Source organism: Gopherus evgoodei, chromosome 2 (assembly GCF_007399415.2).
Source record: "Gopherus evgoodei ecotype Sinaloan lineage chromosome 2, rGopEvg1_v1.p, whole genome shotgun sequence".
Lineage (NCBI taxonomy): Eukaryota > Metazoa > Chordata > Testudines > Testudinidae > Gopherus > Gopherus evgoodei.
The window spans coordinates 36129772-36153450 of record NC_044323.1 but is presented as its reverse complement, the minus strand read 5'-3'; the positions used below and the strand labels follow the sequence as shown (position 1 = coordinate 36153450).

Genomic DNA, 23679 nt, shown 5'->3' with positions numbered 1-23679 from the left:
ATGCCACAAGTTAGATATTTCTTTGGATTAACTTGTTCAGAATAAAGTTATTCTTCTTGTGGGGGAGAAAAACTGACCCCTATTCCCTCCCCCCACAAAAGGATAGGAGAGATGAGGTTTACTCTACCATAGAAAGTTACATTTATAACCGGCAAAATGCTACCTTAATTTTTTTTTTTTTAAATAAAACTGCCAGTGCAGCTCTTCCTTCTCTTCCCTCTACCCCTAAAGTTCACAGTGAGGATATTTAACTCCACAGTGGGAGGTCTAGGATTAGCCAGAGACTCAAAGAAAGTGAGGCGATTTAAAGGTCAATTTAATTAGCTCATTCTAATCTTTAATCTTTTATACATCTCATGTAAATGTCATTGTTTAATAATTGCTACTTCTGTAACAGACTCAAGATTATGTATCTCAACACTTTATATACATTTAAGCTACATTCTGGATACAGTACAAATACTTTATTAAGTTCCTCAAAAAAAAAAAAGTAAAAAATTATCACAGAAAAGCAGCTTTTTCTATGAAGAGAAAATGTCACAATTATAGTTTGTTGTGATGAAACAGATTTAGAAAAACAGTAAGACATTGATCTTTCAAATGGAATTGACTGAATGGCCCTGTACTCACTAGGATCTAAATCTTTCACTTTCAGTGGAATTTCACACAAGGTCTGGCTAGAAGTAAATGTACTAAGAAATGCTAGTCTATAGTTTAATCTCATTCAAGCACACACAAAGCTAAAATGAACAAACAGGAGAACTAACTTTACAAGATATTCTGTGATATGCAGCTATGTATCTGAAATAAAAATCAAGGCACACGAGTTTATATATTGTTTTTGGAATCCATATGGGTCAGCTTTCTCTCAAGCAATATAACTGCAGCAGTATGTAGCAGGAGCAATTATCCACCGATGTACTTAAAACAAGACAACTAAAACTGAAGCTCATTGTGTCAGCCTAGTGATTTAAAATCTGTATAGTTCATGGCCATGAGGAGAATCAGGCATGGGTTCTGAAATCAGTCTTTTGTTCCCTATCAGTCAGCACCAGGAATGCTGCAGGATCAGTGTGTGCAATACTGGCCCCATTTAAGTGAATAGGAGTTTTGCCAGAATTTTACCCAATGCGTTTGTCTTATAAGTAAACTTCCTATCTCTTTTGACAGATGTCTTCAGCACTGATTGCCTATGAAGGCAACAAAATGAAGCTCACTGTAATGGCAAAAGGAGGATGGAAATGAAGGAGGAAAGTGGGAGAAAGTTCTGCGATTTAGAGGATGGCACTGACAAATTAAACTATTAGGTTAAATAATTCAGAGGTGGAATTCCATTTCACTTCAGCGAGGCTCAGAGGGGACTAAGCTGGTGAAAGAGCAGGTCTATTACACATGAGCTAGGAACAGTGACTAAATATTCTATCGTCTGTTGCAGCTTGTACTGGAGACTGAGCACTGAAAGCCATCATAGAAAGCTCTCTGAGCAAAGATGCAGACTGCCTGCTTGCTTCTGCTCCAGATCTTGTTTTCCTGTGAAACCTAGACTCTGGTTTCTTACCCCAGTTCATCCGTGACTCCGTTATTTGTCTCCTGTCTGCATCCTGGTGCCTGACCCTGACTTCCTGGTATCCTGACCTGGCTCGACCCTGATCTCACTATGGGTCTCCTGACCGCAACTTGGTAATCAACTGGTACACAAAGGCTCTGACAACTAGATTTGTCAAGTGCCATCTCACTTCAGTTTACACTCTGTAGTTATTGTTCTCATCCTGGTATTAGCAAAATAAGGATGAAGTCTGAGGGCAAATGAGAAGATAGTGACATGCTCAATCCCTATCTTCTTCCAAAACAACACTAATATCGCTGGACTGCCAGACCCACTGATGATGTAGGGAACACAGCACCATCACTCAGAGATTAAACACTGTGCTGATGTCCAGAGTGGAGTACTTCCTATTCTACTGCAGGAGGCTCTTGCAGTCCAGCCACAATGCTTCAGAGAGAACTGACAATGAGGACAGTACTTGTACTGACAGTTGCAAAGGGAACAAGAGAAGAAAAACAGGAGAATCCATTTGTGGGGCTGATGGAGGGAAAGGAGAAGTGAAAGCCAATTATCAAGATTCAGAGAAAGTTACATTCCTTTATTTCTCATATTTCTCCATTATCCCAAGCAGTCAGGAATAAGTATTTTAGATGCTCCCTTTCAGAGATATGGCAGCACCAGCTGAAATTAAACCATAATTTAAGCTTCCAAATTGGGGGGAAAAAATCAGCCACAGAAGCGTCAATTGTAATTTGAAGTAGTAGGAGGCAGTGTTAGTCAAAAAGGGGAGGAGCAGGGCATAATTATATTTATACATTTAAAGTTATGTTGAAAAGTTCTAACAAAATATATCTCAATAGTTATCTTAATAACTGAGCCAAAAGGCTACACAGTAATTACACACCAACATAACATATACAGCAGCACAATATCAACAGATAAAAAGATCAGAAACCTATTGATATATTTTCTGAAAAAAAATTCAAGTTTTTTATCCTAGAGTAGATGAATTCATTCATCATCACAGCTCCACATATGCATTGTGCCTTTTTCTTAAGGTCTTGACAATTTCATCTAATATTTCATATTGTTTTTTCCCCCAAAGGTCAAGGAAGTATCAATCTGACAAGTTCACTCACACAGTGAGAAGGGTATCAAAACTGTGTACCAATGATCCATGCTACAGTAGCTCCTCGCTTAATATTGTAGTTATGTTCCTGAAAAATGCTACTTTAAGCAAAACGATGTTAAGTGAATCCAATTTCCCCATAAGAATTAATGTAAATAGGGGGAGTAGATTCCAGGGAATTTTCCTTTTCCAGACAAAAGATTATATATATTCTCTCTCTCTCTCACACACACACACACACACACACACACACACACACACACACACACACACACACACACACACACTATAAGTTTTAAGCAAACAATTTAATACTGTAAACAGCAATGATGATTGTGAAGCCTGGTTGAGGTGGTGGAGTCAGAAGGTGGAAGAGGGTGGGATATTTCCCAGGGAATGCCATACTGTTAAATGATGAACTAGCACTCAGCTGAGCCCTCAAGAGTTAGCACATTGTTGTTAATGTAGCCTCACACTCTACAAGGCAGCAAGACAGTAGGGAGGGGAGACGGCATGGCAGAGAGAGACAGAGGGTACGTCTACACGACGGGATTATTCCGATTTTACAAAAACCGTTTTTTTAAAACAGATTGTATAAAGTCGAGTGCACACGGCCACAGTAAGCATATTAATTCGGCGGTATGCGTCCATGTACCAATGCTAGTGTCGATTTCCAGAGCGTTGCACTGTGGGTAGCTATCCCATAGCTCTCCCATAGTTCCTGCAGTCTCCCCTGCCCATTGGAATGCTGGGTTGAGATCCCAGTGCCTGATGGGGCAAAAAACATTGTCGCGGGTGGTTCTGGGTACAGCCTCATCCCTCCCTCAGTGAAAGCGGCAGACAACCGTTTCGTGCCTTTTTTCCTGGGTGAACTGTGCAAACATCATAGCACAGCAAGCATGGACCCTGCTCAGATCAAGATTGCAATTGTGGATGTTGTAAACACCTCGCGCATTCTCGTGCAGTCTATGCTGAACCAGGACATGCAAAACCAGGCGAGGTGGCGGCGGCTACGGCAGCGCGGCGATGAGAGTGATGAGGACATGGACACAGAATTCTCTCAAACCGCGGGCCCCTGCGCTTTGGAGATCCTGATGGTAATGGGGCAGGTTTTAGCCATTGAACGCTGATTTGGGGCCCTGGAAATAAGCACAGACTGTGGGACTGCATAGTTTTGCAGGTTTGGGACGATTCCCAGTAGCTGTGAAACTTTCACATGCGTAAGGGCACTTTCATGGAACTTTGTGACCTGCTTTCCCCTGCCCTGAAATGCCAGAATACCAAGATGAAAGCAACCCTCACAGTTGAGAAGCGAGTGGCAATAGCCCTCTGGAAGCTTGCAACGCCAGACAGCTACCGATCAGTCGGAAATCAATTTGGAGTGGGAAAATCTACTGTGGGGGCTGCTGTGATGCAAGTAGCCAAAGCAATCATTAAGCTGCTGCTACAAAAGGTACTGACTCTGGGAAATGTGCAGGTCATAGTGGATGGCTTTGCTGCAATGGGATTCCCTAACTGTGATGGGGTGACAGATGGAACCCATATCCCTATCTTGGCACCGGACCACCAGGGCACCCAGTACATAAACCACAAGGGGTACTTTTCAATGGTGCTGCAAGCACTGGTGGATCACAAGGGACGTTTCACCAACATCCATGTGGGATGGCCAGGAAGGGTTCATGACACTCGCGTCTTCAGGAACACTACTCTATCACTCTCCTGAGGATAACAGGCTCCAGCAAGGGAATTACTTCCCAGACCAGAAAATAACAGTTGGGGATGTCGAAATGCCCGTAGTTATCCTGGTGGAGCCAGCCTACCCCTTGATGCCATGGCCCATGAAGCCATACACAAGCAGCCTGGACAGTAGTCAGGAGTTGTTCAACTACAGGCTGAGCAAGTGCAGAATGGTGGTAGAATGTGCATTTGGCTGGTTAAAGGCGCGCTGGCGCACATTACTGACTCATTTTGACCTCAGCCAAACCAATGTCCTCATTGTTATTGCTGCTTGCTGTGTGCTCCACAATCTCTGTGAGAGTAAGGTGGAGACCTTTATGTCGGGGTGGGAGGCTGAGGCAAATCACCTGGCCGCTGATTATGCGCAGCCAGACACAAGGGCGATTAGAAAAGCACACCAGGAAGCGGTGCGCATCAGAGAAACTTTGAAAAAGAGTTTCATCACGGGCTAGGGTACGGTATGACTGTTGTGTTTGTTTCCCTTTGATGAACCCCTCCCACTTGACTGACTCATTCCCTGTAAGCAACCCACATTCCCGCTTCGATTACAGCTTGCTTTCTAAGAAAATAAAGTCACTATTGTTTAAAAATCATGTATTCTTTATTAATTCATTATAAAAAGAGGGAGAGAACTGACAAGGTAGCCCAGGTGTGGTTTGGGAGGAGGATAGGAGGGAAGGAAAAGGACACTAAAAAAATTTCAAAATAACGACAGCCTTTTGGTTGGGCTGTCCATGGGGGTGGAGTGGGTGGGTGCACGAAACCTTCCCCCACACATTCTTACACGTCTGGGTGAGGAGGATATGGAACATGGTGAGGGTGATTACACAGGGGCTGCAGCAGCACTCTGTGATCCTGCTGCTGTTCCTGAAAGTCCACCAGACGTCGAAGGATGTCAGTTTGATCACGCAGCAGCACCAGCACTGCATCCCGCCACTGCTGATCTTCCTGCCTACACCTCTCATCTCGAGCTTCCCTCCTGTCCTCACATTGATCCCTCCTGTCCTCATGTTCACTGGCATCTCTCCTGTAATTTGATACTACGTCCTTCCACGCATTCAGATGAGCTCTTTCATTGCGGGTCACTTCCATGATTTCCAAGAACATTTCATCTCGTGTCTTTTTTCCATCGCCTTATCTGGAGATACCCTTCGGGATGGAGCAGGGAGGCTTGAAAAATTTGCAGCTGCATGAGGGAGGGAAAAAATGGAGAGAAGTATTTAAAAAGATACATTTTATAGAACAATGCTTATACTCTTTCACGGTGAATAACACTATTCACCTTACATAGCACATGTGATTTCACTACAAGGTCGCATTTTGCATCTTAATAAATATTGAGTACCTGTGGCTCTGATGTTAGAGATCTCACAGACGCAGGTCCGGGCAGCAGAATTCAGCTTGCATGCGTCCATGGTAAGCCATTGTCTTTCGGCTTCTGCAGCCTTCATATACACAGCGCCCTCCTTTCCCAAATACCAAGCAAATCCCGTTCAGTGCTGCTTCTTTCCTGTTAACATGCAGCAGCAACAACCACCCTCCCATCCAATTCTCTGGGATGATCGCTTTACCCCTCCCCCCACCGCATGGCTGGTATCATGGAAGATCACTGCTAGCCAAATGCGAAAAAGCTCAGCGTCAATCCCCCCTGCTTGGCTACCTGCAAGGAAGGATTTCTTTTAAGCAACAGGCAAACAGCCCAGTAGGAATGGCCACGTCTGTTCCTTTAATTAAATTCCTGAACTTCAACTAGGTTACCATGAACAATATCACTCTCCTGAGGATAACACAGTGAGATAAAGAACGGATGTTGCTTGAATGCCAGCAATCACCGGGACCATACGCAGCTAGGCTTTGTCATGCAGCGATACCAGATTACTTGCTACACGCATGGCGTGGTCAAGTGTCCTACCATGGAGGACGGAATAAGGCTGCCCTGCCCAGAAACCTTCTGCAAAGGTTTTTGGATTACCTCCAGGACAGCTTCATGGAGATGTCCCTGGAGGATTTCCGCTCCATTCCAAGACATGTTAACAGACTTTTCCAATAACTGTACTGGCCACGAATGCATCCAAAGTCCTCAGGGAAAATCAATCATTAAAAAACGCTTGCTTTTAAACCATGTTTTATATTTACAAAGGTACACTCACCAGAGGTTGCTTCCATGGCTTCATTGTCTGGGCTAGTGGCTTGGGAGGGCTGGGGGGGTAATTCCGTCTGGGTGAGAAAAAGCTCCTGGCTGTTAGGGAGAACAGAGTGCTGTGTGCTTTCTGCAAGCTCGTCCTCCTCTTCCTCCTCTTCATCTTCCCCATCCGTAGAATCCTCAGGCATGGCTGAGATTACCAACCCCACTCTCAGAATCCATGGACAGGAGTGAGGAACTGGTGGTGGATCCCCCTAGAATTGCATGCAGTTCAGCGCAGAAGTGGCATGTTTTCGGCCCTGCCCCAGACCTTCCATTTGCTTCTTTGGTTTTCTGGTAGGCTTGTCTAAGCTCCTTAACTTTCACACGGCACTGTACTAAATCCCTGGTCTGGCCTCTCTGCATCATGGCCTTGGAAATTTTTTCAAATGTTTTTTCATTTCGTCTTTTGGAATGGAGTTCTGTTAGCACGGAATCCTCTCCCCATATAGCGATCAGATCCAGTACCCCCCGTGCGGTCCATGCTGGAGCTCTTTTTCGATTCTCAGGAGACTGCATTGTTACCTGTGCTGGTGAGCCCTCCACGCTGGCAAAACAGGAAATGAAATTCAAAAGTTCGCGGGACTTTTCATGTCTACCTGGACAGTGCATCCGAGTTCAGAGGGCTTTCCAGAGCGGTCACAATGGTGCACTGTGGGATACCGCCCGGAGGCCAATACCATCGATTTGCAGCCACATTAACCCTCATCCGACATGGCAATACCGATTTCAGCGCTACTCCTCTCGTCGGGGAGGAGTACAGAAACCAGTTTAAAGAGCCCTTTATATTGATATAAAGGGCCTCGTTGTGTGGATGGGTGCAGGGTTAAATCGGTTTAACACTGCTAAATTCGCTATAAACGTGTAGCATAGACCAGGCCAGAGACACACCACGTGTGTGTGTGGGGGGGGGGAGAGGCACTGCCCCTGTAAGTATGCTGACCCTACTCTAAGTACATTGCTTTTTTAAGTAGATCAGCAAGTTGAGACAGCAGCTCATGCCAGCAAGCTCCCTCCCTCCTGAGCCCTGTTGTCTCCCCCTCTCCCCCCGCTCTATAGAAATGGGGTAAGCAAGGGCAGGAGCGAGGGGGAAGGGGGAAACCCTGACATTAGCACTCCTCTTCCCCTCCTCCTTGCACCACAACCAGAAAGCTCCCGGGATCAGCTCCAAGGCAGAGGGCAGGCGCAGCACATGGCAGTGGGGGGAGGGACAGCTGCCACACAGGGAACTTACGGGAGCAAGGAGCTGATGGGGGGCTGCCAGTCCACCCTGGTTTCAAGCCCCCACCAGCTGCTCTTTCTGCAAGCAGTGGACAAAGCAGGTGGCTGCCAAACGTTAAGGGAGCATTGCGCAACTTTAAACAAGCATATTCTCTAACTGATCAGCAAAATAACAATGTTAACCACGACAACTTTAAGTGAGGAGTTACCGTACAAAGTGTGACTATGCAGAATGCAATTCCTATAAACTTTCTCTGATACCTTAATTTGGATAAGTTATTCAAAAGACGTATCTGAAGCAGCATTAAAGTCCTCACTTTCAGTATCTCCCCTAACTGATGTGAGATTGTGCTCCAGAACACTTGGACTTTTCTGCATTCCCATAACAAATCCCAGATTCTACGTTACACTTCACATACTTAATCATCAAAACGAACATGTATTTTGGGTAGCCTTGCTGGGATGACTTAAATTGAAGAGAACTAGTCTCAGTCTTGCACAGATATACGATTTTGTTCATATCTAATTATCACTCCTGTATTGCACTGAGTACTGTACATGTAGGTTTTCTTCCCATTTAGTTCTCCTCTCTAGACCTTTGTTTATAATAAATTAATAACTTTTTAAAAATTAGAATCATCAGTAGCTATGGAACTATGGGTTAAAATTTTGGCTTATCAGAAAACCTGGAATTCTTCTCTTCCGTATTAAAGTATCTAAGTTGGAGAAGCCTGTGAAAAAGATCTAGGGATATGATAGCTGGCTTTGGTTGCCTGAAGAAAAGAGGACTGTTATATAGATTCTGAACTGTCATAATTCCAAGATAATCCCACTGCTAGAAATAACTGCCTTCAGGACTTACACACATATGCGGATTGTGAACCAGGATCCACAGCAGAGAAACTCCCTGAGACTTTAAGACTTTAAATTCAGATAGCCTGGGTTGTGTGAACAGCACTGTATTTTATGAGGCCTCAATTCTTCCTTAGGGATCAGATTAAAAGATATGTCTCAGTTCTTATGGGTTAATCAGTTCACAAACTATTTTATGAAGTGGAGAATTCTTTCCCTATGAATAAATTATCTATCCATCCTCCGGAACAACTTATCAAGGATAACAGCAGAAACAAAGATATTTGGAAAGAACATTCATTTTAATTACACTGATATATCTGATTAATGAAAGAGGTAAGTGGGCCAATTTGTCTATATTAGTCTTATCTTGCTCTGTAATGGGGATGACATTGTTCAAAGTTAATTGGGATTCCTTTCTTGCGAACCATATTCCAAGTATTTAAACTTCTCTACAGTAAGTTACTCATTATCTGTTCTATATCAGAGGGGTAGCTGTATTAGTCTGGATCTGTAAAAGCAGCCAAGAGTCCTGCGGCACCTTATAGACTAACAGACGTTTTGGAGCATGAGCTTTCATGGGTGAATACCCACTTCATCGGACGCATGTAGTGGAAATTTCCAGGCGCAGGTATATATATATGCAAGCAAGAGGCATGCTAGAGATAACGAGGTTGGCTCAATCAGGTAGGATGAGGCCCTCTTCGAGCAGCTGAGGTGTGAAAACCAAGGGAGGAGAAACTGGTTTTGTAGCTGGCAAGCTATTCACAGTCTTTGTTTAATCCTAATTATCTGTTCCATAATACTTTCTCTCAACGAAAATACTAGACTTCTCCCAGTTTATTCTCAGACCAGAATACAGGACACTCATTATAAGTAACAATGCTCATTGGAGCACTTTTCTGAATATGAAGCATAAAGCAGAAAATCTGCAAAAAAGATATTACATCCCTTTCTTTACCAAGTTGGAATTCCCCTCCCAATGGGACATTTCACATTAGTGAGCCAAGGAACAGAAGGGGTGACACAGAACGACCCTGGAGTGTAGCCTTAAGAGAGAAAATGCCTCTAATATTAATGAACTAGTAGATGCTTGCTTTTACTCCATTGTACAATTTCTTCAGCTAGTGAACAGGACCACACCAGTGAGATGAAACAAGCTTTTCAAATGTTCAGCACTGGACAAATCCTGATAGGTCACAGTGGATTATTCCTGAAAGAAGTCTCTTAACCCACCAGTATTTTAGCTACTATTGGAAGCCATTATTTAGAAGGGAAAATGGGTGATAAAATGATACGGTGGAGATCTCTCTTAGATTTAAATATAAATTATATGGAACCCCTTAGGAAGTGAACCTTTCTCAAAGGCTTCACAATGTGTTTCTGAAAGTAAAAAAGTGTCAGTTTGTGTTTGTGTTTTAAAAACAATTCAATCATGTCAGCTCAGGCCTGAGGCTTTTTCTCCTTCCATTGGGAATATGGTATCCCTGAACTCACTTTCTGAGGCTGGCTAATGCCTCTTATTGCCTAGCTAATTAGGTGGGGACAATTTAAAAGGTTAAAATATATCTGAATTCCTAGCACTGTAATTATTCAAGCTCACAGATAACTATAACAAACAATAATATTGCATATATCTTGGTGGGATCTGCAGTCAGCATTTTAAATTTGAAGTATTAGCTTAGCTACATTATCTCTATTTATGAAACACTTTGGCCAGGACTAAACTTTATTTCTATATTCATACACCTTCTACCTCAAGATCCTTCCAAACCCTTCAGGTTAATATGAGATTTAATTCTGTCCTGATTTTACAGAATTCTCTCATACTCTGCATTGACCCAATTTAGATTTAAAGCACAAAGTAGCTTTCACAAATATTTTTAAGTGTTGAAAACTCAACAGTGATTCTCCTACAGAAAAAAATTAAATATCTCCTAGCATATGCCCCTGGTAAAAATCTCCTAAGCAGTTTGCTTGCATTAAGATTTCACTATGCTTCTTTACTGATGTAAGGAAATCCACCTTCTTTAAAAAGGTTGCATCCCACTGCAGAAAAGTTTGGGGTACATATAGATTACCATCATTTATCATTTGTTTAACACTGATTACGCGTTCAGCTCTGGGTAGTACAATAAAAATTCTGCTCTGAAAAAACCTAGGGTCTAAAATTCTCAATCTAAAATGATCTGAAAGAATTCTAGAGTATACTTGACAGTTTATTGGAACTATTCACCCTGTACATTTCCTTTTGGATTATCTTAAGCAATTTATGTGCTGGAGAGAAAAAATAATCTATATTCTCTTACAGTGGGATTTTATATTAGGACATGACAGATGCCTGATACCCACGACAGTAAGCTATGCGGGGCAGGTACAGTCTCTGTCATCTGTCTGCAGAGTGAGTAGCACAATGGGTAGTTCATGACTGGTGCTCTTAGGTACAAAAAATACAAAAATAACAATAAGTAAATAAGCCAATCTCCCCTGCATTCAATTTGAGGGCGTTACCTTTCTTTGAAGTTTTAGTTATTATGTCTTATACAATTAAAATCTCTAGTGTACAAATGAGGATTCTGAAGAGCGGCTAATGTGAAAACGACTTTCTATATAAAAATCACAATTCAGCACATAAATGCCAGCAAAGTCTTTTCTCAATAAAAATGTCAGTTATAACCCTCAAACGTCTACTATCAATTCTGGTTTGTTTTCACACACTGCGAGCAATACAGTAATTTCTCCCGAAGAGAGAGACATACAGGCTCCATCCAAGATTGTTTGAAGGAGGAAGTCTCATGGTCAAATAGATGCGTTTCCCAGAGGACAATAACCTTCTCTTGTTTAGTATTTTTTTTTTAAACTCATCAGGGCTGAAGCATTAAAATGAGCATATCCTGGTTTTACTGTGACAGGCCGTGTTATTTTTGATGTCTTGGTGTCCTGGAAACTTCCTGCAGCTCATCTGAAATGTCCGGAGCGTTTATTTTATCAAAAATACTATAACTGCCAAGTGCTTGTTCAAGATGAGCGGTTATATTGAGTAAGTCCTTCTGTGTTTAACAGGAACAAACAATCCAGTGGAATGAATGTTCAGATAAACTATGTCTGGAGTGGAGTGAAAAAAAAAGTTGAGTAAGTGTATATACCATTAAAGCTCTTCTTTTGATCAAAGTAAATGTTAATGACACTTGTTCAGCATTTCACTATAAATGCATTCAGAACACTTAGGCCTGGTCTACACTATGCGTTTAAACCGATTTTAGCAGCATTAAACCGATTTTAACACCACACCCGTCCACACTACGAGGCCCTTTATTTCGATATACAGGGCTCTTTAAATCGGTTTCTGTACTCCTCCCCAACGAGAGGAGTAGCGCTAAAATCGGTATTACCATATCGGATTAGGGTTAGTGTGGCCGCAAATCGATGGTATTGGCCTCTGGGCGGTATCCCACAGTGCACCACTGTGACCGCTCTGGACAGCGATCTGAACTCGGATGCAGTGGCCAGGTAGACAGGAAAAGCCTCGCGAACTTTTGAATTTCATTTTCTGTTTGCCAAGCTTGGAGCTCTGATCAGCATGGGTGGCGATGCAGTCCCAAATCCAAAAAGAGCTCCAGCACGGACCGTACAGGAGATACTGAATCTGATCGCTGTACGAGGAGACAAATCTGTTCTATCAGAGCTCCGTTACAGAAGACGAAATGCCAAAGCATTTAAAAAAAATCTCCAAGCTACATAGTGCTGTGTGACAAGCGTAACGGAAAGCCAAAGAATCAAATGGATGCTCATGGAGGGAGGGAGGGAGGGAGGGGGTACTGAGGACTCCAGCTATCCCACAGTCAACAGCAGTCTCCGAAAAGTATTTGCATTCTTGGCAGAGTTCCCAATGCCTGTAGGTTCAAACACATTGTCCGGCGTGGTTCAGGGTATAGCTCGTCAATTTACTCCCTCCTGCCCCACGTGAAAGAAAAGGGAACAAAATCGTTTCTTGACTTTTTTTAATGTCACCCTATGTGTACTGAATGCTGCTGATAGACGCGATGCTGCGGCAGTAAAGAGCAGTATCCACTCCTCTTCCCTCCCTGGTGGCAGACGGTACAATATACTTGATAGCTGCTGAGTACTCCTGGCTGGCCTCAGGTGAGGCTGGCCGGGGGCGCCTGGGTAAAAATAGGAATGATTCCCGGTCATTCCCAGTAGATGGTACAGAACGGCTGGTAATTGTCTTCATCATAGCAACTGGGGGCTGAGCTCCATCAGCCCCCTCCCTTTCCTGTGTAAAAAAAAGATTCTGTATTGCCTGGACTATCATAACAGTGGGATGCTGCGCTCCTCTCCCCCACACTGCTTAATGTCCTGCCTGGACTATCGTAGCAGTTGGAGGCTGCCTCCCCCTCATTTTATCTCATTCACAAGTCAGTGTTTCTTATTCCTGCATTCTTTATAACTTCATGACACAAATGGGGGGGACACTGCCACGGTAGCCTAGGAGGGTTGGGGGAGGAGGGAAGCAACGGGTGGGGTTGCTGTAGGGGCACCCCCTGTGAATGGCATGCAGCTCATCATTTCTGCGGGATCTGACACAGAGCGGCTGTGCTCTCTGGTTCTCTGATACACTGGTTCTCTAGTACACTTGCCCCATATTCTAGGCAGGACTGACTATTTTTAGGTACCATAAAGGAGGGATTGACTAGGGGAGTCATTCCCATTTTTGCCTTTGTGCCCCCGGCCGACCTCAGCCAGGGGCACCCATGATAGCAGCAGATGGTACAGAACGACTGATAACCATCTCTGCTATCATGCAAAAGCAAATGAATGCTGCTGTGTAGTGCTGCAGTATCGCCTCTGTCAGCGGCATCCAGTACACACACGGTGACAATGACAAAAGGCAAAACAGGCTCCATGGTTGCCATGCTACAGCGTCTGCCAGGGCAATCCAGGGAAAAAGGGTGCAAAATGATTGTCTGCCATTGCTTTCCCGAAGGAAGGAATGACTGATGACATTTACCCAGAACCACCCGCGACAATGATTTTTGCCCCATCAGGCACTGGAATCTCAACCCAGAATTCCAAGGGGCAGGGGAGACTGCGGGAACTATGGAATAGCTATGGAATAGCTACCCACAGTGCAACGCTGTGGAAATTGATGCTAGCCTCGGACCATGGACGCACACTGCCGAATTAATGTGCTTAGTGTGGTCGCGTGCACTCGACTTTATACAATCTGTTTTACAAAACCGGTTTATGTAAAATCTGAATAATCCCGTAGTGTAGACATACCTTTAGAAAGAAGTTGGGCCAACAAAAGATATTACCTCACCCACCTTGTCTCTCAAATATCCTGGGACTGACACGGCTACAACAACACTGCATACATTCAGAACACTAAATAAAAGGAAAAAAGTCTTCCATTTCAAGTAATATGCTTGTCAGAAGCTGGCATACTGACACCAGCTGCATTTTTTTAAAAGTCTTTTGTACAATTATTTTGCAACTCTAAAAACCGTTCCACAAAAGCATTCTGGTTTTTGATTTTGAAAATATGGTCATTTTGCACCTTGTTAAATCTTTTGTTATCATTACATACATATTGCTATGATAACTTTGTCACCTTGAACATCCACAGATTTCACCTTAATTTTCCAAAGCATTTTAAACATTAGTCTATGCCACTTATTAAACGGTAACAACCATTCCACCTCTCTTTTTCCCTGGAGCACCAACCTCTCTCCATCTCTGCTGAAGAGCGAGGGAAAAGAAAAATCCAAATTCTCCAAAACCTTAATTTAAAGGGGTCAAATATCTTTCCAAATGGAGTTTGCATTAAGACACCACCTATCTACTCTCCTATGATAGAAATGTCACACTTAGGAATGGAATTTGCTGTTTTGGTGTCAGAAGTTTATTAGTTAGTGACTTGGGTCTTAATGATCATGATGGTCAATTTACTTCCTCTCTCATTAGTTTTCCATTAAGAATGATAGCTCATAACTCTGCATAATTATATAATAAATAATATGCAAAAAAACTTACTTGTGAAACATTTAGGGTTGCCACATACACAGTATACATGACAAAAAGCCGTAAGATCAAAGAAATAAAAAAAATTCACACAGCTAACAGTACATACCTTCTCCACCACCCACGGGCACAAACCCTTAACGATACCACTAAACTACTGTATACCACCACAGACTGCATACCACAACCTCAGTCTGACCTCCTGCACACACGCCTTTAACTATCCCTTCCAACACTATGAGTTGTGGATGTTTGGTGTAGTAGTGTGCTGTATTAGGAGCGGGTAGTTTGGCAAAGGGGGGTGATAGAAAGCTGGCATCCCAAGAGGGCAGAGTTAAGGCTACAGTGCATAGTACACCTCTACCCCAATATAACATTGTCCTCGAGAGCCAAAAAAACTTACCGTGTCATAGATGAAACTGCGTTATATCAAACTTGCTTTGATACAGTGGAGTACGCAGCCCCGCCACTCCCGGAGCGCTGCTTTACCACGTTATATCTGCATTCGTGTTATATTGGGTCGCATTATATCGTGGTAGAGGTGTATATGGTACATGAGAGTTATGGTAATGTTAAGGTGTGTGCATTTTCTCAGGTGGGAGGGAGAAAGGATGGTGTTTCTAGGTAATATAAAGCTTGCTTGGGATTTGTGAAAAACACCTTCCCCTTCAATATCAATTGGCAAAAACATGGCAAATATATCCTCTCTTATAATCTACTTCCACTAAGGTTTTCCAACTATTATTCTTTTTAAACTTCCACACAGAAGACAGAGTTTATGGGGCACAGTGGAAAAGCCATGTGGGACTGATTCTGTAGGAGGAGGAACCTATTAAAACCTATTCCCAAAGCTATGAACATTTCCAGTGACTGCAATATTGCTGCTTCAGCTGCACAAACAAGTAGTAAATGAAAAGAAGCTGTCTCAGTGTGAGCTTCTTTGAGGATGGGAGACAAGATAACTATATTTGCAAATGAAATGTGAGAAGAGCACAATCAGCAGAGAGAACTTTCTATTTTTAAATTTCTAAGAACGCAGTAATTTGGTGATTTAATACAAATAAGTAGCACTATATAAATAATTCACAGTAAATATTTGACTCAGCCTTTCTGTTCAAGAATCCTCCAAAAGCATCTTATAAAATTTTATCGATTTATTAATTGTTTGAAATTATACACCAAATACTTTCTAATATTTCCTGTTCTATAAATTGCTGCCAATCAGTTAACTGCATGCTTTCAATATACTTAATGCGGCATGTTCTGGTTAATTTGGACCCTAGGTTACACATAATAATGTTTCAACTGGGTCATGGAACAGAGGCTGTATGTTTTGTGTTGGCTGATTATCTTTAGTCATCATTAAGACAAGGTCAGCTTTGCTCCAAAACTAGACAGATGCAGACAGATCACAGAATATCAGGATTGGAAGGGACCTCAGGAGGTGGTCTAGTCCAATCCCCTGCTCAAAGCAGGACCAATTCCTAGACAGATTTTTTTACCCAATTTCCCTAAATAGTCCCCTCAAGGATTGAACTCAAAACCCTGGGTTTAGCAGGCCAACACTCAAACTAGTGAATGAGGTGACTCATTAAGTAGAATATCTCACTTCAAGCACATGATACAAGTGCTCCATGATCTACATTGACTGCCTACTGCCTTCAAGTGATCTTAAGATGAAGCTTTTAACTTAAGTCTTAAATGGCCTGGGACCTGCCTAATTAACAGATCACCTCTGTCCTATAGAATGTACATAGCAGTGGTCACTGGAGGTGTATGAGCTAGATTCCTTCCAATTTAAATGCGAGAGGGTACCTGGCAGAGCGTTTTCCATGAAAGTACCTCAGCTATAGAATCCACTTTCCTCCTGATCAAGAGGAGCTTCATTAGTCTATCTTCCCTGTTGAAGGAAAAGGCCCAGGTAGGGACTACCAAATTGTGGAGGTAAATGCGTGGTTATGCAGGTAGTGTCAGAGAGAGGGCTTTGGATTCTTCAACCATAGGATGTTGTTCCAGGAAGAAGGATTGCTAGGAAGAGATGGAATCCACCTAACAAAGAGAGGGAAGAGCATCTTTGCAGGGAGGTTGCTAACCTAGCGAGGAGGGCTTTAAACTAGTTTTGCCAGGGGATGGTGACCTGCGCCCAGAGGTAAATGGGGAAATGGGATACTGGGAGGAAACACAAGGAGAAGGGCGCAACAGAGGACCTCCTGATTCATTCTGAGAAAGCAGGGCAACCGGCTAGTTATCTTAGGACCTGTACACAAACGCAAGACGACTGGGAATCAAGCAGGAAGAATTGGAAGCCCTGGCACAGTCAAGGAACTATGATGTAATTGGAATAACAGAGAGTTGGTGGGGTAACTCACATGACTGGAGCACTGTCATGGATGGGTATAAACCATTCAGGAAGGACAGGTGGGGGAGAAAAGGTGGATGAGTTGCACTGTATGTAAGAGAGCAGTATGATTGCTCAGAGCTACAGTATGGAACTGGAGAAAAGCCTGTTGAGAGTCTTTGGGTTAAGTTTAGAGGCAAGAGCAACAAGGATGATGTCATAGTGGGCGTCTGCTATAGACCACCAGACCAGGAAGATGAGGTAGACCAAGCTTTCTTTGGACAACTAACAGAAGTTTCCAGAATACAGGCCCTGGTTCTAATGGGGGACTTCAATCACCCTGACATCTGCTGGGAAAGCAATACAGCAGTGCACAGAAAATCCAGAAAGTTTTTGGAGACAATTTCCTGGTGCATGTGCTAGAGGAACCAACTAGGGCCCATGTTCCTCTTGACCTGCTGCTCACAAACAGAGAAGAATTGGTAGGGGAAGTAGAAGTGGGTGGCAACCTGGATCGCAGTGATCCTGAGATGGTCAAGTTCAGGATCCTGACAAAAGGAAGAAAGGAGAGCAGCAGAATATGGACCCTGCGTGATGTTGCAGTCTATATGACTTTATAAAAATATGATAATGGGTGAATATAATGTAACTGGAATATTCTTCATGCAAAAGGTCTCTTGTAAGGTATCATTACAAAGCTTATTGTCTATTGAGTGTGGTCATCCTATTTGAGTAAAGGTCTCTCTCTTGTATCTGAAACTAGAAATATGAAATACAACTCTGAGGTCCTATTGTAATTGTGCAAAGTGTAGGCCATTAATGGTGGTTTGGAATCTTAATGGCTCCCATTAACCAGGACAATTGACTATAGATGGCTCTATTTGAAGGCAAGCCTTCCTGTGAGTCAGGCTAATATGATGGGGAAAGGAGTCCAGGAGAGCTGGCTGTATTTTAAAGAAGCTTATTGAGGGTGTAGGAACAAACCATCCCGACGTACAGAAACAACAATTATGGCAGGCGATTGGCTTGACTTAACAGAGAAATCTTCAGTGAGCTTAAACACAAAAAGGAAGCTTACAAGAAGTGAAAACTTGGACAGATGACTAGGGAAGAGTACAAAAATACTGCTTGAGCATGCAGGGGTGTAATCAAGAAGGCCAAAGCGCAATTACAGTGGAAGCTAGCAAGGAATGTGAAGGGCAACAAGAAGGGTTTTTACCCGCATGTTAGCAACAATGTGGTGGTCAGAGAAAGTGTGGGACCCTCACTGAATGGGGGAGGCAACCTAGTGACTGAGGATGTGGAAAAAGCTGGTACTCAATGCTTTTTTTGCCTCAGTCTTCACAGACAAGGTCAGCTCCCAGACTGCTGCACTGGGCAGCACAGTATGTGGAGAAGGTCAGCAGCCCTCAGTGGTGAAAGAACAGGTTAAGGACTATTTAGAAAATCTGGACATGCACAAATAAATGGGTCTGGATCTAATGCATCTGAGGGTGCTGAGGGAGTTGGCTGATGTGACTGCAGAGCCATTGGCCATTATCTTTGAAAACTCGTGGCGATCAGGGGAGGTCCTCGATGACTGGAAAAATATAGTGCCCATCTTTTAAAAAGGGAAGAAGGAGAATCTGGGGAACTACAGACCAGACAGGCTCACCTCAGTCATCAGAAAAAATCATGAAGCAGGTCCTCAAGGAATCCATTTTGAAGCACTTAGAGGAGAGGAAGGTTGGATTCAACATGGATTCACCAAGGGCAAGTCATGCCTAATGAACCTGACTGCCTTCTATGACAAGATAACTGGCTCTGTGGATATGGGGAAAGCAGTGGACATGATATATCTTGACTTGAGCAAAGCTTTTGATACGGTCTCCCACAATATTCTTGCCAGCAAGTTAAAAAAGTATGGATTGAATGAACAGACTATAAGGTGGATAGAAAGCTGGCTAGATCGTCGGGTTCAAGGGATAGTGATCAACTGTTCGAAGCCTAGTAGGCAGCCAGTATCAAGCAGAGTGCCCCGGGGATGATGGGATGGATTGCACCCTCAGCAATTTTGCAGATGACACTAAGCTGGGGGGAGAGGTAGATAGGCTGGAAAGTAGAGATAGGGTCCAGAGTGACCTAGACAAATTGCAGGATTGGGCCAAAAGAAATCTGATGAGGTTCAACAAGGACAAGTGTAGAGTCCTGCACTTTGGATGGAAGAATCCCATGCATTGCTACGTGCTGTGGACCGACTGGCTAAGTGGCAGTTATGCAGAAAAAGACCTGGGGATTATAGTGGACAAAATGCTGGATATGAGTCAGTGTGCTCTTGTTGCCAAGGCAACTATGGTATATTGGGCTGCATTAGTAGGAGCATTGCCAATAGATCAAGGGAAATGATTATTCTCTTCTATTCAGCACTGGTGAGGCCACATCTGAAGTACTGCATCCAGTTTTGGTCCCCCCAATACAGAAAGGATGTGGACAAATTGGAGAGAGTTCTGCAGAGGGGGAGGGCAAGGGAAATTATTAGGGGGTTGGGGCACATGATTTATGAGGAGAGGCTGAGGGAACTGGCTTATTTAGTTTGCAGGAGAGAAGAGAGGGCGGGGGATTTGATAACAGTCTTCAACTACCTGACGGGGTATTCCAAAGAGGATGGAGCTAGGCTGTTCTCAGTGGTACCAGATGACAGAATAAGGAGCAATGATCTCAAGTTGCAGTGGGGGAGGTCTAGGTTAGATATCAGGAAAAAACTATTTCACTAGGAGGATAGTGAAGCACTGGAATGGGTTACCTAGGGAGGTGGTGGAATCTCCATCCTTAGAGGTTTTTAAGGCCTGGCTTGACAAAGCCCCTGCTAGGATGATTTAATTGGTCCTGCTGCGAGCAGGGGGTTAGACTAGATGACCTCCTCAGGTCTCTTCCAACCCTAATCTTCTATGATTAGCCGAATTTGAACCAGAAACCTACAGGTGGAAGGATCTGTAAAAATTTTGACGAAACATTCTGAATGTAAATGTTAAATTCAAGTATATTACAGAATATCTTCTTTCTTAGGGAGCTGTTTGAAAAATGGGAAGTTAGTTTTGATTCTTTTAACATCAGAATTCAGAAAAAATTGACAAGCTCTATAGCAGATTGAGAAACAGGCTGAATTTTTTGAGAAAATGCTTGCAAAAAAAGTTATCCCAATCTTCTCATTTAAATTACAAGTTTCAATGAAAAATTTTGCTTAAAAACATAAAAATTCAGAACATTTCAATCAGCTCTGCTTTCTTAGTTTAAATCAGCAACTCTAAAACATGGAGCAGAAGTTTAGAAGGCTCAAAACAGATGGGAATGGCTTGTACCATCATTTCACCAGGCTAGAAATCTAAGATCCAGGTTTGGCAAGTGGAAATTCAGCAGATGTCAGAGTATGTCAAAATGAAATAAAAATGCAGCTGAATGATGGTGTGGTGGTAATGGTGAAGGGGAGAAAAACAGATAACTTATATTGGAAGAGTGCATAATAAAATGCCAGGACTGGGACACTGTCAGGGAAGGGAAAAATATTGGGTTCACAATAAGCATTGGATAGAAAAAGGATAGAACCATCTGTAGTGTCATGGCGGAAGGAGGTGGATAGCTGGAATAGTGTGTGAAGGAAATACAGCCACAAGTGATTAGGGGAATGGCAGTAGGTAGGTGTAAGGTTATGCTGGAACAGAACGCTATTACATCTGTACCCTGATATAATGCTGTCCCTGGGAGCCAAAAAATCCTACCACATTATAGGTTAAACCGCGTTATATCAAACTTGCTTTGATCCGCAGAGTGCGCAGACCCCACTCCCCAGAGCACTAGTTTACCGCTTTCGATCCAAATTCGTGTTATATCGGGTTGCGTTACATCGGGGTAAAGGTGTACTTTTCCTATAGTGGTGCAGTACTGGCCATTCCTATTTGTGAGGACAGAAAGCTAAGCAGCCAGAGTTGTCATCAGGCTGGGAGAGCTGCTTTTAACACTGCCAGGTCCTGCAGTGTTCTGTTAGCTTGCCAAATCTGCTCTTCACTCTGCTCCAATGCTCTGCATATGTTTCTGTCTTCAAGGCATGACAATTGGAAGACAGCAAAAGTACCACCATGGTACTCTTTCTTGTTAGTAAAATATGGGGTGAGAAGGACAAAAAGACAGAGGTACTGACACATGCACCGAGACTATTTTCAAACAACACTCGTGTTACTGATGTGCCTTGCTAAAGTTGCTCAGTGAATACAGCATCTCCCATTGGTGCTGTCCAGACATACCTCTTTCCTTTTACTGCAAGAGGCACTATACCCAGCCTCAACAACTTCACTGTGGCAGGTACATGCAGCAGTAGGAAACAGAACAAGTAGAAAGGCATGAACCGTGAAATAAGCCCTTCTCCATGCTGCTGGGAGGGCCGCAGCCGAGGGCTCCTAGCTGCGAGTCCCAGTTGGGCTGGGGAGGGGGGAAGAGACCAGACCCACCTCTGGGTACCTTTTAGGTTGGGACCCCCATGGTCACAACACTGCGAAATTTCAGATGTAAACATCTGAAAACCTGAAATTGACCAATTAAAAAACCCTTGGGCTGTGAAATTAATCAAAATGGACTATGAGTTTGATAGGGCCCTAGGGATGCGACAGGAGGAGGAGAACAGACAGACAAGTCTTGAGGACACAGAGACAAGAAAAAGCTAAGGACCAAGATACTGAAAATTGCAAGAAAGAAAAAATAGGAAAGAGGCAGAAAACTCTCTTGCTGCCTCAATATTGTCTACATCAAATGAAGAGCCAGCAGGCATTACCCTACTAGGGCTTCGCTCCTGGATCCCTTATTAAATGCCTAAGCAGACTCCAAACCCTCTCCCCCAGTTTATAATTAAAAAGAAACCCCCTCCAAAAGCAAAACAAAAACCCCACCTTCATGTGGGTCTACAGCTCCTGCACAATCTCAACTACACCACTGACCATCTCAGAATTAGTATACTCCTGTCCTGTTCCTTCTTAATTATCACTAAGAAGGGTAGGAGAAGCCCATTTTCTCATTGAATGAGCAGACAGACTTTCAAAGGATAAGCCTGATTGATGATGATCTGTGGGCAGACTTCTACACAAACGGAGATTTTCCTGTTCATAGCCAGTGGAGCTATGAATAGTTCTTCACAAGTATATTGATAGTGAACCTACCTGAAAGTCCTGATCATCTATTCCAAATCTTTCTCTCAGATTGCGGAATACCATTGGACAATATTCCTTAAATTTGAAATGACTTGGCATGTTTTCTCTGAAACAGAATGAAAAACAGCAAAATTCATTGCATGTTCAATTAAAGAATTCAAGACAATAACATCTTAAACTTTTGTACAACAGAGACAAAGCAGACTTAAGAGTCCATCTACTCCAACCTCTATCAGGTCTATTTTCTCTCTTTTATAGACATACACATAGGGCTTGGTAATCAACTATATAAGAACCCGATGAAGTCCATATATCTAACTTTTGACAAGTCTTCACATCTGGACTAAAAAACAGTGAAATAATTTCCCCTTTGCCCTACTAATGCTCTAAAGGAGAAACCTTAAATTGGATTATACAAGGATTCAACTATGACACCAAAAAACTCAGAGAAACAAAGCTTTTATAAAACATGGACTCCTTTAATGATGGATTAGTTTTAAAATCCTATAATTAACCTCCCTGTTATACTCAGAAAGAGTAATTGCTGCTACTTCTCTTTGAACTTTGCCACAGATTAGAAGATAGTGGAATTATTCCATTATTTTCTTTCTAGAATATTTTTAACCTTCATTTTATCTTTATAAAAGTGCACATGCTATTATTTTATATCTGAAACACACAACTAATGTACATTGCTGAAAATAAATGCCTGAAGTTATTATTTTGCTAAATCATTCTAATAAATTTCTAACTGATTCCACAGTTTATCATATAACAGAATGGGGTAATATGGCCAACCTTTATATGATTTCATATCAAGGATTATGAAAAGGTGTACATTACTTATTTGGCTTTGAAATACTCTCTATCCCACTGTTTATTCTGATTTATACCTTTTTTGTTTCAGATATCAAAAATCACTGTATAAAGATTTATGCATTTAAAATATCTAAACAAAAATTTCCATCATAAACAGAATAATCATTTTCTAGATATAAGATATTCATGGGTAATAATATACCATATGGCCAAAGAGTACTACCCAGTAGGCCCTGCTGTTGCTTTTTAGAATATAACAGATGGCTGTGTTTATCACAGGATTAACTTAATCAGCAAAACTTTACTCTCATTCATTGAAAAATGACACTTTATAGAATTTTGTAAAATATCGCTGCCAGGGGCTTTATCCCCTTTTACAAAGGGTTGTTACTTGCACTTACTTGTTGAAAAGGTGATTGTCCACCTTTATCTTTGAATATGCTTTGAAATCATCTGGCATCAACATAATAGGGATTTGAACATGGCTCAGTTCATTGATCTAGAGGAGAAGAAAAACAAACATTTAATAACATTTTAGCTTTGCTGACACTTTACAAATACCCTCTACACATGACTTCAGGCAAAGATGGTATGTTTAGTTTGTTTTAAAACTTGTTAAATTCAGGAGAATAAATCCTAAAGCAATTTCAGTTTTTC

At 42.5% G+C, this 23679-nt stretch overlaps 1 protein-coding gene across 5 annotated transcripts in view; it reads right to left on the bottom strand.

The window, feature by feature from the left end:
* Positions 1-23679, bottom strand: part of PIP4K2A (phosphatidylinositol-5-phosphate 4-kinase type 2 alpha) — a 210484-nt gene that overhangs the window by 80418 nt on the left and 106387 nt on the right. For all 5 annotated transcript variants that reach the window (XM_030550383.1, XM_030550381.1, XM_030550382.1 and 2 more), the window contains 2 exons: positions 23424-23521; positions 22213-22309 (listed from right to left, as the gene is read on the bottom strand). In XM_030550383.1, the coding sequence (XP_030406243.1) occupies positions 22213-22309; positions 23424-23521 (195 nt within the window). The remainder of the gene's footprint in view (positions 1-22212; positions 22310-23423; positions 23522-23679) is intronic.